The following is a 21,379-nucleotide window of genomic DNA, read 5'->3' as shown; positions in this document are numbered from 1 at the left end:
CCGCAAAGGTTAATTTACACTCCTAATAGCCATGTAGGGGGATGCAATCAGAAGGGAGCAAACTGATGTCTTTTAATTTGTATTTCCCTGATTACTAACGAGGTTGGTCTTTTAAAAAATAAGAAAATGTGCTTTTTGTTTATTTGTATTTATTTTGTGAAGTGACTGTTCACGTGCTTTGCCTAATTGCCTTTGGAATGTTTGGGGGACTTTTTCTATTGATTTGTAAGTGTTCTTTATATATTATAACCAACTCTTTATAATGTACATTACAAGTCTTTGTCCTAATTTTTATTTTTTGTTTTTGTTGACTATATTCCCTGAACTGTACACTAGATCTCTTTGGCTGACTTATTTTGTAACTGGAAGTTTGTACATCTTATTCCCCTTCACCTTTTTCACCTAGTTTATTGTCAACCTTTTAATTATATTTACAACATTTTGTCTAAGTACATTATAATATTTTATTTTTATTTTGAAAGTCACAGGTTTAAAGTTTTTATGTAAACACATCTACCAAGCTTTTACTTTATATTTTCTGCTTTTGGTATCATGTTTATAAGGACCCTTTACTCACCAAGATTACATAAATTTGTATTGTATTTTAGTAATGTAATGTTTGTGTTTAGTAAAGAATCAGTTCTAAACACAAAAGTAGTCCTAGCTGGTTTGGCTCAGTGGATAGAGCATCAACCTGGGGACTAAAGGGTCCCAGGTTCAATTCCAGATTACCAGCTCAATCCCCAGTAGGGTGCGTGCAGGAGGCAGCCGAGCAATGATTCTCATCATTGATGTTTCTATCTCTCTCTCTCTCCCTGTCCCTTCCTCTATGAAATCAATAAAAATATATTTTTTAAAAAAATAACTCCAATAAGGTATAACATTAAAATAAAGTATATCCTATGCTAATTTCATGTTATCCTGTGTTAATCAAACATTTGTTTTCCTTATTTTGTGCTTGAGTTATGCTTTCTTCTGACCCAGAACTGTGGTATTTCAAAGGCATACTGAATATTAAATTTGCTCATTATACTTGTTTTTAGTTAGTGAGAGGTGGTGTTAAAGGATGATGGTAATTTATTTCCAGTCTAATTTATATAAGGTGTGTGATTTTGCTCCTTATTGAGGAAGGCATTCCTGGCTGGGGACAACTTGTCTTGTCCTCCTAGTTAAAAATGCTTAGCTTGCAAGCACTAAAACATACTGAAAATTGGCTAAGAATTTTTATTTTGTGCCTGAATAAAAAAGATATAACCATTAAAAATTCAGGAAAGCACCCCTCTTTGATAGCTTATATACTACCTAAATACACAATTCACATTTCTCTCATTTGATAATACTTTACATAGCCCTTGATAATTCACAAAAGTGTGCTTATGAATTTCGTTTCACTTAATACATTCACAAAACCCCTTTGAGGGAAGTATTAACTAACTTCACACATGAGATGATTACAGTGTGACATTCTGGAAAACAACTAGAAAAAAATGAATGAAAAGTAATGCTGAGCCGAAACCGGTTTAGCTCAGTGGATAGAGCGTCGGCCTGCGGACTGAAAGGTCCCAGGTTCGATTCCGGTCAAGGGCATGTACCTGGGTTGCGGGCATATCCCCAGTGGGAGATGTGCAGGAGGCAGCTGATCGATGTTTCTCTCTCATCGATGTTTCTAACTCTCTCTCTCCCTTCCTCTCTGTAAAAAATCAATAAAACATATTTTAAAAAAAAGTAATGCTGAAAAAAAACCTTTTGCTCAAACAGATTTTAATGATGTGCCTCATATGCCCTAAAATGGACATAGCCAGCCCATCATTGCTATGAATCCACTATGGCAGTTGAATAGATTGAGAGACACCTAACCAGGCATCTGGGTCACAAAGGCCAATTATGTCACATTACACTTAGAACTTCCCTCTGGGTTTCAGTGGTTACTACTTGCCTCCCTGAGGGAGCTGCTGTGGCCATTGAATAAGGCACAGGTCTGGAAATAACTCTGAAGCCAGGAGGCCTAGAGACATGGCAAGTATTTGTGTAGATGGTACCTAAGCCTATTGTCAGCTCCAAAGTTCAATGACAGATCCCTTTCCTCTTATCAAGTTACCTAAGTGAGGAAGGATCTTAGTAAAATAAGAAACCCAATATGTAATAAAGGTTATTTTCTGGCATTGTAAGAAGAGTGCGATTACTGTGGCTCAGGTAAGGCCCCATTGAAAGAAGTTTTCATTTCTACTCTTAACAAAAAAGATAAATGACTAAATATTTAATAGGAAAATAAAACTGTCACAGTATACATGTATCTATAGAAGACATTTAATATTTACTTTTTGTCATTTTTCTGAATGCTGTTAATGGTGAAGTGCTTGGAAGGGGTGTTTAAAATTAATATTAGTTAAAAGCATGCTAATATTATTTGCAGACTAAAAGTTATCACTGCTAATGAATGTTGAGGGTATGTTTTAGTTTAAATTTTCTGTTCCAGTATTCTATAATGATAAGTATTTCTCTGATTTTTTTCCTTTATAAAGTATATTTCTGGTCAGTTGTTTTTCAGGTTGCTTGAAAACCTGTGCAAGTATAATGTGATTACTTCTGATGCCACTGTTTCATTTACAGACTTCTAGGGATGGAGTCAATCGGGATCTCAGTGAGGCTGTTCCTCGACTTCCAGGAGAAATTCGCATTACTGGTAAGGATCCTGTGAAGTTAGGATTTGCATAAATTGGTGAGAGGTTCAGCAGGATCAGGTGACTTCTATTCCTCATGCTCTTGGAAGTCAAATTTAGACAAATAAGCTAGCTTTGTTTAAAAGTCTTAATATGGAGAGAACTCTGTGCATTAGTTTCTTGATCAAAGAGTTCTTTCAAGAGCTTTGTGCTCTCCAGGATAATGATATACTTTTCTCTGTATCAAAGACGTAATTATTTTGGGGGGAAAATGTGGGTTATCTCTTGAAAGTTACTTATTGGAGTGATAAGCTCTCATGGCTTGCGGTTATAAGGACAAAATGATATTAAGGTTTTCTAGTTTATGATATGCTTTAAAATGATCAAGTTAAAGGCTTAAAATCTCAGTATTCTCTTCTTTGAAATATAGGAAACCATAATGGTTCAAAATAGCTTTCATTTGCCAGATAACTGAAGTTAGTAATATTGATGTCATAATTTTATCGTTGACTTATTTTTTTTATGATAAATTTATATTAAGAGGAAGGTATCTACTGTGGAAGAACCAGATTATTCTGGTTTAAGAATACAGACACATCTGACAGCTTCTAAGCCAAGGGCTGATATTGTAGGCTTTCACATTTTACGTTAGGGTCGACTCCCTCTCAGATTCCCATATATTTGGTGATAATATAGTTAGCATTGTTTCAGGGAACCTTTTGCTTTATTGATTAAGAACTTGATTGTTTAGTTTAAATGGATGGTGCTAATTAGATTAAGGTCATAGATATGATGCCTTTGTGAATTAGTTAACCATGCATCAGGAGAAACTATTTCATGTCCACTGACTTGCAAGAATTCCAATTTCTGGATAAGAGCAAAGAGGATAGCTTACTTTTGGTGATTTTCACATATGAAGTTTTGGTGCTCTGTATCAGTGCCAAAACCTTAATTGGTGTGTAGTAACTGAATTAGCATGAGGTAGCCTTACGGGTATTTTTCATTTAGCATCTGAGGAGAAAGGGATTTCAAGTTTGTTTTAAAAAATTAAAAGCCATGAACACATTCAAGGACATCCTTGAAAGATAAGAGAAAGATACATTTTTATAATAAATTAACTCTCCTAATTTAGTTTCTTCTTATGTTTGATTGTACCAAAATTGTACTATTCTCTTGGCCATCTGTTTTATATCATTTAAATGTTTGAGATGTATCTAGCTAAACTCTCATCTGGACTATTAAAAGAGAAAGAGTAGACTATTGAAACATCTCTACTGCTGACATTCATTTATTAAAAACATCACTATGTTTGTATAATTAGAGGTTGGCAAACCTCAAACCCTATCTGGTGGTTAGTCCATGAGACTGTCCTACAGAATTGCAACGCTCTGGTTGAAATAGCTCAGCAGTTACCTTTATAACCTCTTGAGAGTAGCAGCATCAGTATCCTCATTCACTTCTGCTCTCCAGCTGTTATCCCCTTGCCCCAGGTAGTGACAACATGGTGGGCAAGCTCAGAGAAGCACCACTAGTGCCTAGAGGTGACGTGTGGCCCCACTCGTTCCCTAACGGCCTCACTGGACCAAGCATGGTAATGTAGAAACATTGCCAATGCTTGCTTTCAAACTTTTCAGTAATTTTTATTGTAGTTATTCTTAGCCAAATAGTTTATATTAAATTAGTGCCATTTGTTGTATATCTTGGTATATATTTCCATTATTTTAGGGTACTTTTTTTATCTTAATAGACAAAGAAGTTATTTACATATGTCCTTTCAATGGCCCCATTAAGGGAAGAGTTTACATCACAAATTATCGTCTTTATTTAAGAAGTTTGGAAACGGTAAGTAGAATCTAAGACCGTAAAGATGACCCTAACTGTTAAAGATAATGCTAAACTGTTTCTCTTCTACCTTGCAAAATTGACTGTGGCTCAGATTAACATGGGGGATACATTTGCTTCCAACTCTTAATGTTTGGCTTATGCAAAGCTTATTTTACACTAACACCTATATATGTAGGAATAGAGTTAAAAATAAGTTCTGTCTCTCATAGTAGTGGGGAGGGGTTACTAACTGTACCCATTTGCTAGTTTGGAGAAGTTAGGTAGGTATAGAACAGTGGTTCTTTAGAAGAAGCACAGAGAAAATTCACCTGTGGAGCTTAAAGACACTACAGTGTCCTAGATTTATTACATCAGAACATGTAGCTCTTCGGTCCAAGCACAGTTGTAATTTTTAAAACATCACAGAAGAGGATACTGATGTGAATCCCTTGTATAGGCCCACCTCTGTAGAACTTTTCAAGTGTTTGATTACAGAGCATCAGGTAGCAGTTTAGAACTAGGCTGGCTATGGTGTGGCTTAATGCTACTCTACCTCTTCATTCTAGAGCCACGAAATGTTTACCACAACATTTTAAGTAATGTTCCACTGGTGGGAAGATGAGATGGAGACAGTATGCTCCAGAAGAGAAAGGAGTGAATAGCCTCTGTGATTATCACAGAAGGACCTATTAGTAGACGTGGTGGGTCGCCATTGCCCAGGCTGGCCTGAAGGGACAGCTTTACTTTGATGAGATGGACCAAGGGGGAGTAAATAGGTCCAGGGTACATGGAAGAGAGCCCAACAGCAGCTTTTACACAGGAGTCAGTGAGACTGTTGGGGGAAATCTCGCTTTAGCATAAATAACATTTACAGTTATATCAATAAAGATGGAAGAGATTTGTTTCAACAGTGGCCCATTCTTATTTGACCCAGTAATTGTACATGATTGATTAAAAACTTAATAGACCTATAGGGTGAATTAAGAAAAGTATAATAATGGCGAGACAAAATGAGATGGTAGTCCCATCTGAAGTGTTGTGTTCAAATCCTGATGCCATATTTTAAGAGGGACATTGACAAACTAGAGATGGATGGTTCAGACAAAGGGAACCAGGCTAGTAAAGGTGCTGCAATATGAGCAATGATTGAAATAAATGTTGATCTTTCATGTGAAGAAAAGAAGACAAAGGGAGATATGACAGAGCTACTTTGGAATGTATGAAGTGGCTTCTGTGAAGTACGGATTAGACTCATTCAGTACAGCTCCCAAGGTCACACTGGGACAGATTAAAATATTTTATGCTAATATAGGGGAGATGCATCAAAAATTTAGAATTAATGCAAGTGTTATAATGCCTTCACCTCTGAGACTTTTGGCTTGAGCCACACATATGCCTGATTCCATTTTATGCTGTCATTAACGATGCACGGGAAAATTACTGAAACTGGTGCTAAGACAAGATTGTGTATATTGTATGTTCTTAATGATGGAAAACAAACAAAAGCTACCTGCAGAAAAGAAGCCAGAGGAAATACACCAAAAGTTTTAGTACTTGGGGTATTTGGAGAGTGGATGGAATTAGGCATGCTTTGTTTTTTCCCCTTCCACTTGGAAGAAGCATATAGTCCTTTCATAATTGGGAAAGCACTCAGCAAGCTGTATTTATTTATTTTTTTTTCATATGGCACTCTAGAAGGTGGGGATTAGTGCTGAATGGGTGAATAAAATGCCCATTTGACACTGACTTCTAACTTTTTTCTTCTTCCACTAAGTTTTACATAAACATTTTAACTGATTGGACACAACATTTGTCACGGTATAAAAGCAAGCAGATAATACCAGAAAACATCATATAAAGAAAGCCACTTACGTGGTTATATAGAAGCCCAAAAACAGTCATCATAATGTTTCTTAAAGTTATAAAAAAAAAAAAGCATTAAAAAAACCAGCATTAATTGTGGATTCTGTTGCAAAATATGAATTTTTTGTTTGACAAAGAGCTGTCATCTCACTGGCATTTTGAAATGGACACCTGTTTGTTTCAGGTATGTAAACACTGCAGTGGAAGTGCAGTCTGACTCCGAGTCAGCTATCCAAGCACAGCAGTCATTTCCTTAGATTGTCATGGTGGCCCTCCCTCATGGTCTTCCCCCACCATTCTGGCCTGCATGATGCCTCTAGAGTGATCCTCCTTAGACCTAGGCTGATCAACTTACTTCTCAGTTCCAAAACCTTTGTTGGCACCCTACTGCCCATAGAATAAAATCCACTCTCCTTTATATGGCATAAAAATCCTCCTAACTTCTCTTGTCTTGGCTCTTACCACATCTCCCATACTGTTCTCAAACTACACAAAGCCTCTTTCTTCCCTTTTCCCAGCCTGAGAAGCCCTCTCATGCCTCTGTACCCTTGTATGTGCTGTTCTCACTATACCTGAATGCCCTTTCAGAAGCCACTATTCATCCTTCAGAACCCACCTCAAAATCATGTCCTCTCCGAAACCTTCTTCAATTTCCTGTGAAGATTATCACTCCCTCTTTGTGTCTCCAGAGCCCTTTTTCTCATAACTGTATGTTAACACTTGTTATGAAACCTTCCCTAGCCACTCTATCTAAACTTGCAATACCCATCCCAAAACTTCCTCTCTCCCTTCCATGTTTATTTGTTTCTCCTGAGCACCTGCCACTATCTCCTATTTTATATATTTCACTGCTTTATCTTGTTCTTTGTCTGAGGACAGGAATGCTTGTCTATCCTCAGCACATAGGACAGAGACTGGCACATGAAGGTACTCAATCAGGGTGTGCTAAATAAAGGAATTCTGATTTACTTATATGCTGCTTTGTCTGTGGTCGTAAGTAATGGTGAGTCCTTTTGGCCCTTTGTGCCTAGCTAGTACAGTGTCCAGTAGACAGTAGGTGCTCAGTAAAAGTGGATTCAATGAGTGAATTCGGGAGGGAACAGGCCTCATCACTATAATTTGACTATATCTCAAAGATCCATAGCCACCTTTTGATCTTGAGGGTGCTCAGTAATTTGGCTTGGTGTTGATCTTGTGACTCCAGAAGGGGCCACTTTAGGCATGTAATACTTTGTAATCTGGTAGTCCAGTGGTTGGCAAACTGCAGCTCATGAGCCACATGCTGCTCTTCGGCCCCTTGAGTGTGGCTCTTCCACAGAATACCACATACAGGCGCGCACGTACAGTGCGATCGGAACTTCGTGGCCCATGCGCAGAAGTCGGTATTTTGTGAAAGAGCCACACTCGAGGGGCCAAAGAGCCGCAGTTTGCTGACCACTGTGTAGACTACCATGGGAAGGGTGCTTCTAGATTCCCTTCTAGGAACACTTTGAATTCAGGTGCTACAGAGGATGAGAAAGACAAATGGACTCTTTGCTTATTTATGTGTTCATATCTTTATTCCAGAAACTTTCATTGAGTCCTGTGGTGAATCTAACATCATGCCAGGTGAATAATGTGGAGATGAGTAATTGTGGTATAACATGGCAAAGTCTGCAGTGGTTGTATAATGCTATGAGGTTACAAGGGAGAGGATGATTAACTGTGTGATGAGTCATAGAATGCTTTACAGAGGAGGTAATATTTGAACCAAGTCTTGAAGAATGGTATCAATTTCCTGGACAAAAGGGAAAATGGGGGGAACATATCAGGTAGAGAGTTTTCATATCACATGTATAACAATATGAAAAAAATTCCATATACAGTGGAAATGGCTGAGTGATCTATTGGAGCTGGAATATAGGGGGTAGAGGGAGGAGTGGAGAATGGGAGGCAATGAAGCTATATGCATGTTATATAAAGAATGACATATCAAATGTGTATTTCAGGAAGAGGAGTCAGGTTGCAGCATGTATGATATATTAGGGAGAGAGAGACTGGAGGAAGGGAGTTATTTTTGTTTTCCAGGTAAGCAATAAGAGCCTAATACAGCCCTAGTTGTAATAAAAAGGAGGGGACAATCTTGAGAGATTCAGGATTTGCATGGCCATTAGAGACATGAAGAAAATATTCGAGTTGAGAATGATTCCTGTGATTTTTTGGCTTGAATGATTGGGACTGCTCCCAGTCATCAAAATGGACATTATAGGAGAAGGAATGTGTTGGAGACAAACCCCAGGGAAAATAAGTCTGAATGTGTGGACTTACAGCAGTATAACAACCAGGTGGAAGTAACTTGGAAGCAGGAGGAAACATGACTCTAAGGTTCCCAAAGTTATTAGCATATCATTATTGGGAAAAATCATGTACAACCACAAGATTACTCTCAAAGAGATGTGGGCTGAGGAGAGAACCCTAGGGGACATGAACATTTTTCCATGATGGGGAGAGAAGAACCACTGGAGAAGAGAAAGAAGAGGCAGTAGAAAATCTGACAGAAGGCTTTGGTGAAAGTCAGTAGAAGAGAAAAATCTCAAGAAGTAAGGAGTAGAGCATGGTGTGAAATGTTAAAAATAAAGAATGAGTACAGCCCAACCAGTATGGCTCAGTGGTTGAGCAGGGGCATGCAGGAGACAGCTGATTGATGATTATCTCTCATCATTGATGTTTCTGTCTCTCCCTCTCTGAAATCAATAAAGAATATTCTTTTAAAAAAAGAATGAACAGAGACTGTGGAGAATGTCCTTTAGGAGGCAGAACAGATTTTGTGATGATGTGAGTCTGATCGGTCTCTCTTGCTCCACTTTCTACCTCCCCATGGAAGATTTGCCAACTCCCAATCCTCAGTACACTTCTCTCTATTCATTCTTTGCCCCTTGGCTTCATCTACTCCCTGGCTCCAGTCACTTCTCTACAGATAACACCATATGTTAACAAAGCTCTTGAATTTACCAAGACTTTTCCCACACACTCTCATCCCATCTGACAACAGCTGACAGGTAAAGCAGAGGTTACCCAGCCCATTCCCTAGACCAGTGATGGTGAACCTTTTGAGCTTGGCGTGTCAGCATTTTGAAAAACCCTAACTTAACTCTGGTGCCGTGTCACATATAGAATTTTTTTTTTATATTTGCAAACATAGTAAAACAATGATTTATATTTTTGATATTTATTTTATATATTTAAATGCCATTTAACAAAGAAAAATCAACCAGAAAAATGAGTTCGCATGTCACCTCTGACACACATGTCATAGGTTCGCCATCACTGCCCTAGACACTCCCTCCCCAGCCCTTGACTTTATTTTCTAGGTAGCCCAGATATATGGCCAAACCAAAATTCTTCAGCTCTTTCTCCCTTCCCAGTTCCTTCTTTTGGCATTATGTTTTTCTTGATGGTGTTACTTTTCTTCTAGTCACCCTAGAATCATATCTCTAATCCCCTCCTGCCTTCTCCTCTGCAGTCTTCATCACATTTTCCCAGTTCTTTCTAGCCCTGTTTTCCCATCCTAGTCCAGGGTCTTATCATCAGCACCTATCTCCCAGGCCATTGCAGTAACTTCTCCTACTATATTCTTGCTAGCTCCCTAAGACATTCTCACAACCTTATCATTCCTTTGCTCAGAAGTTCTCATTGGCTCCTTTCCTTCCTCATTTCCGATTCTTTAGCCCAGGTACTTACAGTCCTCTGCAACTCCCCCACCCCTCCCGCAACTCATCTCTCTAATCCATCATACATGCTGTAATCTGATTTCCCTTCTTGAAATAAACATCTAATGTTGTTCTCCATGTAATGTGGATGCAGCCTCGTTGTCACCCCTTCTCCTCTACCCTCTATATTCCAGCTCTAGTTATCATTCAGCTCCACCACACACTGTGGATCAAGCTTGTTCCCTAAACAAGCCCTATGCTTTCTCCCCTCTGCATTTTCCTTCAGGACATATTCTCCACCTAGAACATCATTCACCACCACCACCCCCACACATTTTGCAAAATTATTTTGAAATATTTAACAAAGTTTATAAAGGATAACATAACCATCTGTGGATCCAACACCTAGCTGAAGAATTCCCATCTTCCCTTTACTTCAAAGATAATCACCATCTGAAGGTTGGTATCTCTCACTCCTGGTCATTCCACACACTTCTTTTAAAAAATAAAATGGAATATAGGGGATGTGAAGAAAGCTAAAGGAGTGGAAGCTTTTAAGCCTTCCAAATAAGTAGTTGCCAACCCTTGGCAGTATAATTTGGTTCTAGGATTAGGACTGCTGATGAGATGAGAAAAGTGTCATTCATATATATATATATATATATATTAATTATACACACACACACACACACACACACACACACACACACACACTAGAGGCCTGATGCACAAAGATTTGTGCAATAATGGGCCTTCCTTTCCCTGGCTGTTGGCACCGCCTTCACTCGGCCAGAGCCACCTTTCCACCTTTGCTCCGGCCTGGAGCCGCCTTTCTGCCTTCTTTCAGGCCCAGAGCCACCTTTCCTCCTTCCCAGGCTGCCCAGAGGCCCGGAGGAGCTGGGGCAGTGCGGAATGCCGGTGTCCTGCCCCACCCCTAGCCGCTCGGTGCCTGTGTATGCAAATTAACCCGCTGTCTTTGTTGGGCTAATTTGCATACTCACTCCTGATTGTCTGGTGGTTGTCGTGAAGGTACGGTCAATTTGCATCTTTCTCTTTTATTAGTGTGTGTGTGTGTATATATGGTTTCATTTTCAGTTGATAACTCAGAAATAATACCTCTTCCTGGATCAAACTCAAGGACAAATTTGTTGTTAGGATTTCCTCTAAAAGATAGGAACATAGTGATTCAATTCTTCAGGCAGAGTATCACCCAAAGATTCTTAGATACCATGCAAGACCCTCTATAAAGACAGAACACACATTAATTTTTATTCAGTAAAGGTATTTCTGGGTGGACCAGAAGAATAGATCTGTTTATTTTGCTTTTTGATGTTTTACCAGTGCAGAGACAGGACTTGGAGAATTGAGATGGCTGTATACCCTGCATGTCCATCAGACTCTCTCAAAAATATCTGGTTCTGAAATGAGCTTTGGACAGGTGTTAGCTATCATGCCACCCAAAAGCTGGGCATCTAACAAGTGTGGCTGCATTTAGGTTCCATGACCTCTCTAATTGGCTGAAATTTTAGCTGTAAGTCTTGGATACCACCCAGAAGGGAGGCAAAGTTTACCTTCCATTGTGGGCATTTCAAAGCCAGACCTGTATGTTTTCCAGAGGGAAGGCCCAACCAAGTCATTATAAGCATGAACAAAGAGGATTCCTGGTAGTTATCTTTTCAGGAAAATACATTGGAAAGTTTTCAAGATTGTTCTTTTTTATGTCATTCTGTCTAGTGGATTTGGTACCTCTTTTTTTTAAAAGGAGGTGAAATAATGTTAAAAAGACTAGAATAATAAAACATCCTAATATATCTGTAGGTAAGAACATCAGTGGGAACATAGCATCCACACGCTAGGTATTCTTTTAAACTTCAGTCTTAAATCATCCTAATATTGCTGCTGCAAAAATAATGGTGTTTTCAGTTTAAAACAATTACTGCTAATACCTTATGTCCCTTGTCCCTTGTTACCATACCATCCCAATTTACCATTCTCTAAACTTGAGACTCTGGGGGCTATTGAGCCCTGCTATTGAAGGTTATATTGTGGATTTAATTATTTCCACTACCAGTTCAGGCATTTTAGGCCTCAGAAAAGGATCTCATCACTGCTTTGGTAATTATTTTAATCTGGAATTGAATTCTCATTAGATCCCCCATCACATCAGTGACAAACCTTCTCCATGTTCTTTAGCTGACCTCATCTCTTGCTGTGTTGAAGAGTTAAAAGTCATCCTCACAAATCTATAAATTTCTCTCTCATCACCTGATGATGTCTGTTTCCACACATCCTTTCCTCCTCTCCTATCTAAGAGGAAGGACCTAGACATCTTATCCAAAGCAAATCCCTCTACTTGAGCCTTTCTCTGGAGCCTTAGTGCCCCATTATTCTTTATGTCTTATGTTTGTGGTTTTCATTGGCTCCTCCCCTTCCCCTCACCCCACAGTCCTACTCCAGTCTCTTTATTTTAAAATACCTTCTTGCATCGCTGCTGCCCCCTGATACTACTGTTCTCTTTCTTCCCCTTCTTTGCCAGACTTCTTTTAAAAAATTAGTCCGCCGAAACCGGTTTGGCTCAGTGGATAGAGTGTCGGCCTGCGGACTGAAAGGTCCCGGGTTCGATTCCGGTCAAGGGCATGTACCTTGGTTGCGGGCACATCCCCAGTAGGAGATGTGCAGGAGGCAGTTGATCGATGTTTCTCTCTCATCGATGTTTCTAACTCTCTATCTCCCTTCCTCTCTGCAAAAAAGCAATAAAATATATTTTTTAAAAAATTAGCCCATACACACTGCTTCCACTTCCAGTATATTAACTCCTTCACTTCTTGTGTTCTGGCTTCTGTTCTCTATTGAAACTATTCTTTCACTGCTCAGTTCCAGTGGCCTTGGTTGAGTCCTGAACTTTTTAACTTCTCTGCAGCTATAGGTATTGTTGATTACTCCTTCCTTCCTGTCTACATGTATTCTTGGCTCTTCTGCTTCTTTCTGTCTCTTGCCTTTATAGCAGTTCATTTCTTTCCCTTCCTACATCTTTCTTTCCCCAGAGTTATGTAATTTCCCCAAGAGTTCTGTCCTCACCTTCTTTCTCAGCTGTCATTTGCTTTCCAATTCTATAGCTCTCATCCTGATCTTTCATTTTTTTATTCATTGGCTGTTTCAGAGCCTGCTGTGTGCCAAGTGCTGTGTCAGGTGGTAGGCAATAGTGGTGCACACAGCAGACACAGTCTCTCCCTCATGAAGCTTTAGTTCTGATGGCATTGACAGACGTTAATTAGATAATCACACCAATATATAACAAGCTGTGGTAAGGTTGCATGGGAATAGTACAGGGGTACAACAGTTTAAGGAGCCTGCAAATTGTCCTGAGAAAATGATGCTTGACCCATAATCTGAAGAACGAATAGGAGTTACCTAGGTGCTGGACAGCAGCTGGATTGGAGAAAATAAGCTGAGAGAACAGCATATGAGAGGCCCTGAGACCAAAGAGATCATGAAAAGATGACAGTGTGGATGAGTTGGGGGCCAGGAGAGCAGTGCGAGATGAGCAAGAGAGGTTGGTGATGGCCAGATGACCTAGACCTTGTAGACTCTGCTAAGGGTTTGGGTGTTTAGAGGTGAGCAATGAGAAGCTTCAGAAGTGGTTTAAACAGAGGAATGATAGCATCAAATTTATTTTTGTAAAAGATCCCCCAGGCTGCTGAGTGGAGGGAAAATTATAAGCTGAGTAATAGTAGCTGCAGAGACCACTGGGGCTTTTCCAGTGGTTGAGAAGTTTCTGGTAAAGTTGGAGAGAGATTTATAGATTGGAGATTTATTTAAGAGGTAAAGATGAGAGATTGAATTAAGGATAATGGAGAAGGGCGATGATAAGGATGACTCCTAGGTTTCCAGCTTTGGTAACTGAATAGATGGAGTGCCAGCCATGGAGACATGAAGATGGAGTTTGGAGAGAGAAACATCACTCACTTGTTTAGTTCTGGACATTTTTCATTTGAGGGGCCTTTGGGATCTCTTCCAGTTCTGTATTTCCAGCTGCTTCCTAGATATCTGTTCTCGAATAATTTATCATAACCTCAAACCCAGTGTGTCTAAACTTGACAATGTTAATCTTCCTCCAGAATCTTCTCTTATGTTCTTCACATGTCTTGGTAGGACCATCGTTGTCCCGGGCTCTTTAGTCTAAATCTGAATCATCTTTGATTCTTCCCCAGAGACTCATCTCCTTTTGCTTTCCACCTCAGTCACTCTCCATTTTCAGATCCTCATAGCCTCTCACTGGCACTAAAACATTAGCCTCCAGGATTCCAAGGAATGGGTATAGTCCTCTATACCCATTGAGAGACTTCGAGGTACAGAAATACAGAATTTTAGCCTTCTACTCCCATTCATGGAGTGCTCAGTGCTGCTAGTTGAGTCTTCATAAACCATCATTCTGTCACTGAATTTCTCTTCTCAAAACACATTCCATGGAACCCAGTCATCTTGATCCAAGCCCTGGAGTACTGTTCCCCAGGGAATTCTGCAGCCACCCTATCTTAAACCTGGCCCTGGCCTACGTGTGTGTGTGTGTGTGTGTGTGTGTGTGTGTGTGTGTGTGTGTGTGTGTGTGGTGGTGGTGATGGTGGGGTGTTGTTGTTGTTGTTTTAATATAAAATCCCCATGTTTTTCCACATGGGTAGCTGATATTATTGTTACCTGTTCATGAAAGGGTAATCTCCAACTGATATTATTCTATTTTTTTAAGTATCATCCTTAATGTTACTTTTACCACAGAACCTTCATGTGACCCAGTTGATAGGAAATCATCTTGCCCTCCTATAACCTCTCATTCCACTTTGGATCTTTTTTATGGCTTTTGGCACGTGCATCCTAGCATTGTGGCTATTTGGATACATGTGTCTTTTCTCCCAGACTGGGCTTTGAGCTCCCTGAGGGCAATATCTGCATCTTATTTCATCTCCACGGCCCCTAAGGAACAGTACAGTTTCTGTTACTCAGTATATACTCACAAGAGAGATAATAAATGAATGCATCTCTTTAGATTGTTATATTTACTGCTTAACTATTTTAGATACTCAGAGGTCAGAGGCACAGAATTGTGAGTTAGAATGAACCTTTGAGAATCCTTAAATATTTAATGATATTTAGATAGTGACGACTTAGGTTTCTAGAGAGGGAAGCTAGTTTTCCTATTCCTGGATCTTCCAGTTTGGCCGGCTGGGTTATCTGATTTTGAACCTGTCACTCAGGGAGAACATGACATGTAGCCTCATTAGACTGTGGGTGCCCTTGGTCAGGAGCTGACTGGTTTTCCTCAGTGTCCCATTTTTTAAGTGATTTTTAAACTTTTTTTATCTTTATTGTTGAGAGTATTACAGATGTCTCCTCATCTTTGCTCCATTGCCTCCTTCCACCCGGTTCCTGCCCTGCTCCAGGCCTTCACCAACCTGTTGTCTGTGTCTATGAGCAATGTATATATGCATATAAGTTTTTTGGTTAATCTCTTCCCTCTGCTCCCCTTCCCTCTGAGATTCCTCAGATTTTTATGAATTTTTAGAGAGAGAGGAAAGGAGAGAAAGAGAGAGAGAGAGAGACATCCAAATGAGATTGAAATATTGATAGGTTGTCTCCTGCACATCCCTGCCAGGGATCCAGCCTATAACCGGGGCAAGTGCCCTGACCTGGAATCAAACTGGCAACCTTTCAGTGTGCAGGACGATGCCCAACCAACTGAGCCTTACCGGCCAGGGTCTCAGTGTCCCATTTTCTGTTTTGTGTTGGGTCAGGGCAATCAGAGCTATAGAATTCCCACTATAATACAGGGACAAAGAACAGCAAAGTCTCATCTCACTTTTAATTCTTCTCCCTTTTTTTGTATTCTTGCTTCTGTGTTGCTATTAGAGTGTCAGCCTTTTATTTAATGTCTACTCTATGTATTTAGGAATACAGTTGAACAGACACTAATAAATCTCAATATAATCTAAGCATAATAAAAGACTGCCTGATAGTATGTTTTAATAACTAGATTGTATTGAGAAATAAATACATCATAATATACAACTATGTATGTACATGGTTACTGAGTAGTGTCTTTTTTTATCTAGGGATTTGGATTTCAGTCATGTAGTGAGATGTCTTATCCCATGAACAGCTAAAAAAAAATGCCTCCTTATAGGTACAAACAGAAAGACCTATAGCTACATGCCAGAGCATACTGAGCCACTCTAGTTGCATAGCACAGCTATGTCTTTCAAATAATAAGGGATTCTTTGCATAGTAATGACTTCCATTGTTTTTTAGCTACCATATGACAGGCACTATGCCAGATAATTTATGGCCATTATCTCTACTAGTAATAATCTCTACAGGTAAATGTGGCTGAGAGATACAGTAACTTGTTAAAATCATCCAGCTAATAAATGTCAAAACTCAGATTTGAACATTTTATGTCCAACTTAATAGCTTGTGCTCTTTTCTCTACATCATAATAACCATTTTCTTATACTTTTTAAACTTATTATTTTGGCATAATTATGAACTTTCAAGAACTTTGAAAAATAGTGCAGAGAGATCTTGTGTACACATCACCCAACTTCTGCAATAACTGTACTGCTTTATTGAAACCAGGAAATTGATTTGCACAATACAGTTACATCAGTTTTTTCATGCCCTCATTTTTTTGTATATTTTTGCATTCAATTCTGTCACATATAATGCCAGTTATAAATTTATGTAATTATCATCAACAGTCAAGATATAAACCAACTCCCTCATTCTACCCCTTTATAGCCACACTCTCCTTCCCCTCAATCCCTGACAACCACTCCTCTCTCTCTACAATTTTGTCATCTCAAGAATGTTAGAAATGGAATTATATAGCACATGACCTTTAGAGATTGGCTTTATTCACTCAGCACGATGCCCTTAAGATTCTTCCAGGTGTTGCATGTATCCATAGTACATTCATCTTTGTAGCTAAGTAGCATTCCATAGCATGGATGCACCACAGTCTTACTCTTTTTGAATTTCTGGAATACTCATGAACTACATTATATTTTATGAAGAAACGCTTAATTTTTATTTTGTGTTTTAAGGAGAATGATTTAAAGTAAGAGAAAAAAACTTAATTTTTATTTGTACCCCTGAAAAAACATATTTTAAAAAACAAAAATTTAATAAACACCTTTAAATTTTTTTATTATCAGAATCATCTAATACAGCATTAAAGAAAATATTGATTTAAAAAATTGTGTAGCCCTTCCCATCTTTGTGCATATGAATGTGTATTTTACATTGTTGTAGTCACAGTGTATTTTGTATGCTTTTTTCTATTTAAACTTATTTTTTCCATGTACATAATTATTTTAGTAGCTGCATGCTAATTCAATTGAGTTGACTAAATGTAATTTTCTAGACCCTGATGTTCACCTCTGGCTCCCTTGAGCATCTTTATGCATACAGCTTTTCCTTTGGTGTGCCATAGCTGTAGTATAAGTTCTTAGAAGTGCAGTTGTGGAGTCAAAGTGTAGGACCATTTTTATGGCTCCTTTGATGGGTATTCCGAGACCTCATCTTGAATCTCAACCCTTTCCCAAGGGTTGAGATTTTCTAAGCAAGTTACTGAAGGTTTTTAAAGCCTTGATTGCCACATTCAGGAACAGGAATACTTCACCTACATCCAGAATGGTTGTGAGGATAAAATGAGATGATGCATGTCAAGCCCCTGTTGTAGTACCTGGCACAGACGAGGAATTCTATATATGGCAGCTGCTGTTATCTTATTGCAAGGATTGTAGAATGACTTCGCTAACGTGATTTCATCATGCCAGCAGTCTTATGGAACCTTTGCAGCCAGCATTGGATAAGAAATGATGGAGGAGCATTGCTATACATTCAGGTCCTTCCGCTTTGGGAAATGCACTCATGCCTAAGATAGGCACGACTTCTAGGTGTTTGTTTTCTAGTGAGGGAAAACAGACATTGAAGTTTATGCTAACAAGATAGAGTGAAGCAAGTGGTGTAACAGCAGTCTAAATCAAATGTTGTAGAACTTCAGAGGAGGAAGTGGTCAATACTATGTGATCTAATTAGAAAATAAGACTTCCTGAGAGGTGATGCATGCTGAGCCTAGATTGAAGCCACAGGAAGAATTTTGGTAGTTGGGAAAGATAAATCATCCTAGGCAAAGGGAACACCATGCACAAAGTACATAGGCCTGATTGTAGATGAAATATTTGAAGAACAGTAAAGGTGTTCACTTAGTTGGTGCACAGAATGTCATGGGATAGAAGCCTGCAAAGACAGGCTGGAAGCAGCATCATGAGCTTGAATTGTATACCTAGGAGTTTAATCTTCATTGTGGAGGCAATGCAGAATGGCACATTTGGGGGATGCATTTTGGTTGTATAACTGATTATTTTAATTCTTGCTCTTTCATGTGTAGTCTATATCATACTTTTATTTATTTAAAAAAAATGGTAAAAGGGCAAAGGTTAAAATGCCCTGAGACCATGTGGTTGTTTTAAATTTGTTTTTGATTATTAAATTTGTTTTAATTATACTGACAGAAATATTGACTTTTATCTTTTTGTCCGTTACAGGATTCTGCTCTAATACTTGATGTTCCTTTGGGAGTGATCTCAAGAATTGAAAAAATGGGAGGCGCCACAAGTAGAGGAGAAAATTCCTATGGTCTAGATATTACTTGTAAAGTAAGAGATTCAGTACTTTCTTATGTGAAAAAAGGCACATTGATGTTGAATGATAAGTAAAAGTTAATGTGGGTTAAAAAAAAATCAGAGACCTTTGTTCTTCCTTTCCAAAACCAACTGAGGAAATAGTCCTATAAAAGTGACCTGCTGTTGCCACAAAGTGTGAGGACTTGAACTGGTCATTTTGTTAGCTTGACTGAGTAGGAAGAAACTTTATAAGTAAAATTTCACACTTTTTAGTTTTGTCCAGGTCTGTTCCTAGTGTCCCTTCATGTTATGTGCTACCAGCTACATACCTTCACACTGTGAAAGGAAGGAGAAATACAAGAGATTTTGCTCTCTGTTAACAGAATATGTTCTTATGTTCTAATAACCGCTCTAACTTTTTCATAAATAGTTTTGAAAGGTAGTAGCCTAACATTTTGTTTTGGCATGGTTAGTGGCCAAGATTTAATGATAATAAAATTTAATCAGTTATATTAGTAATCATCTATTGAGCATCCATGTCGCTCCAAACTCATGCTAGGTGGTTTGCATTCAATCCTTAGGGCAAACCTCTGAGATGAACAGTGGTGTCCCCATTTTATAGATGGGGAGCCTAAGGATAAGAAGAGTTTTGTAACTTAGCTAAGATTACCCAGCAAATGGCAAAGTTGGGATCCAAATATAGTGAGATAATCACTTTGCAAAGAACAAAATAAACTCTTGGCAAGAAACTTGTTTCAAGGTATTATCAGAAGACCACACTTTGTAGAAGAATGCCCAATCCTAGAAAGAGCTAGAAGGCTTTGGAGATCATCTGCCCCAGTGGATCTTACACCTAGATATGCATCAGGGTAACCTGAAAAACCACTTTAAAAATGTTGATCTTTGGGCTCTACCCCAAATCCTACTTTTGGGCTTTGTCGGCCAATAGCAAGCATCTCCGTCATATGTACACCTCTGTGTTTTGTTTTTTAACCCTTTTAAAATATGAAAAGCATTCTTAGCTTGAAGACCATACAAAGACTCACCTGGGCTGAAGTTTAGTGACTCCTGGGCAGTCCAAGTCCTTTATTCTATGGATGGGGAAATGAGGCCTCTGCTAAGTGGAATTACTTACCTAGGGTTGTCTAAGGAGCTGGTGGAAGAGCCAGAATGAAAACCTAAGTCTCCTTTTCCTAGTCTCATTCACTGTGGCTCCTTAAAACCAATCTCCCATAGTTTGGTTTGGATTATGAACACAATAGAGTTTTTTGTCTCTGATTTATAAAATATGAAGACTAGTACAGGCTATCAGAAACAAAGGATTATGGCATTTTTATACTTGAACTAAAATTCTTCATCACTCCCCACCTTGTCTTTTTTGTTTTAATCCAAGCTCCCTTAATGCCTTACCTGTGATCCCAGCTACATACCCTTTGAGGCCTAGAGATATGGGGATTTACTTTTAAGGAAAATTTTTGTATTTTGCATAAAAGGGTCCATAGGAGTAGAGTGTTATATTATAGTATTCGAGGGAAAATGGGATTGCTATTTTGATGATTTTGAAATGACTTTTATTCTAATAGAGTTTTTAACAAATCCTATTTGTTGCCTTATCAATAGGAAAAACTTACATTGACTATTTTTTTGAAATATATTTTATTGATTTTTTACAGAGAGGAAGGGAGAGGGATAGAGAGTCAGAAACATCGACGAGAGAGAAACATCGATCAGCTGCCTCCTGCACATCTCCTACTGGGGATGTGCCCACAACCCAGGTACATGCCCTTGACCGGAATCGAACCTGGGACCCCTCAGTCCGCAGGCCGATGCTCTATCCACTGAGCCAAACCGGTTTCAGCTACATTGACTATTAATCACCCAAAATTAATAAGAGAAAACACATTCTTACCCTTTGTTTATTGTAAGAACAAAAGGCTGGGAACACTTCACCAGGCATAATTCTCAAGTGTTACATATATACAGGGATATATATATATATAATGTATGTATATATAATGTATGTGTATATATATGTATTTATATATACTTTGAGTGATTATAAAGTCAGTGTTTATTAATCAATTTATTAAATGAGTTATCAGCTGTTAAAGTAGTATGTACACATTTTGGGGGCCATACACTATATTTCTTGGAATTAGAATTAAGCTCAAAGATAATGGCCAAGAACAATGTTGTAGCACAACCTTTTAACTCAGTTATCTCCCTGGAAACACCAATGCCACAAGACTCAAGTTCCATTTTCGCAGTAAGACCTGAAGTTATAAAAGGGGATCTGCAGCAGTGGGATAAAAATTCACCCTCCTGCCTCTCATAGGCCAGCTGACATCTCTAGTTAATAACCATCATACAACTGTGTTTCTCTACTGAAGCAAGTAGTCATAACCCCTACATATTTGGTTTTACCAGCTCTGAACATGGGGACTTCTGTTTGCATGTAGCAGCTTTCACATGGTAAATATATGTCCCAATGGATGGTGTTTAGCAACAGAAGCAAAGATAGCTCTGAATATGTGAATTATGACCGCCCCCCAGGTTGTATAGCCCCTGCTAACAAATTGGAGCCTTAAAAAAAAAAAAAAACCCCAAACCATATCACCAAAAAGCCTTCTGTCTTCTTGCACACTCATTCCCATTTACTCAGTTT

At 38.8% G+C, this 21,379-nt stretch overlaps 1 protein-coding gene across 5 annotated transcripts in view; it reads left to right on the top strand.

Annotated features, from left to right (window-relative positions):
• Positions 1 to 21,379, top strand: part of MTM1 (myotubularin 1) — a 110,341-nt gene that overhangs the window by 24,521 nt on the left and 64,441 nt on the right. For 3 of the 5 annotated variants that reach the window (XM_059679008.1, XM_059679007.1, XM_059679006.1), the window contains exons 3-5: positions 2,611 to 2,683; positions 4,408 to 4,502; positions 18,637 to 18,747. In XM_059679008.1, coding sequence (XP_059534991.1) covers positions 2,611 to 2,683; positions 4,408 to 4,502; positions 18,637 to 18,747 — 279 coding nt within the window. The remainder of the gene's footprint in view (positions 1 to 2,610; positions 2,684 to 4,407; positions 4,503 to 18,636; positions 18,748 to 21,379) is intronic. The other 2 variants (XM_059679009.1, XM_059679010.1) reach the window with 1 other exon arrangement.

Source organism: Myotis daubentonii, chromosome X, assembly GCF_963259705.1.
Source record: "Myotis daubentonii chromosome X, mMyoDau2.1, whole genome shotgun sequence".
Lineage (NCBI taxonomy): Eukaryota > Metazoa > Chordata > Mammalia > Chiroptera > Vespertilionidae > Myotis > Myotis daubentonii.
Note: the sequence above shows the minus strand (reverse complement) of the source record. Positions and strands in the feature narration are given on the sequence as shown.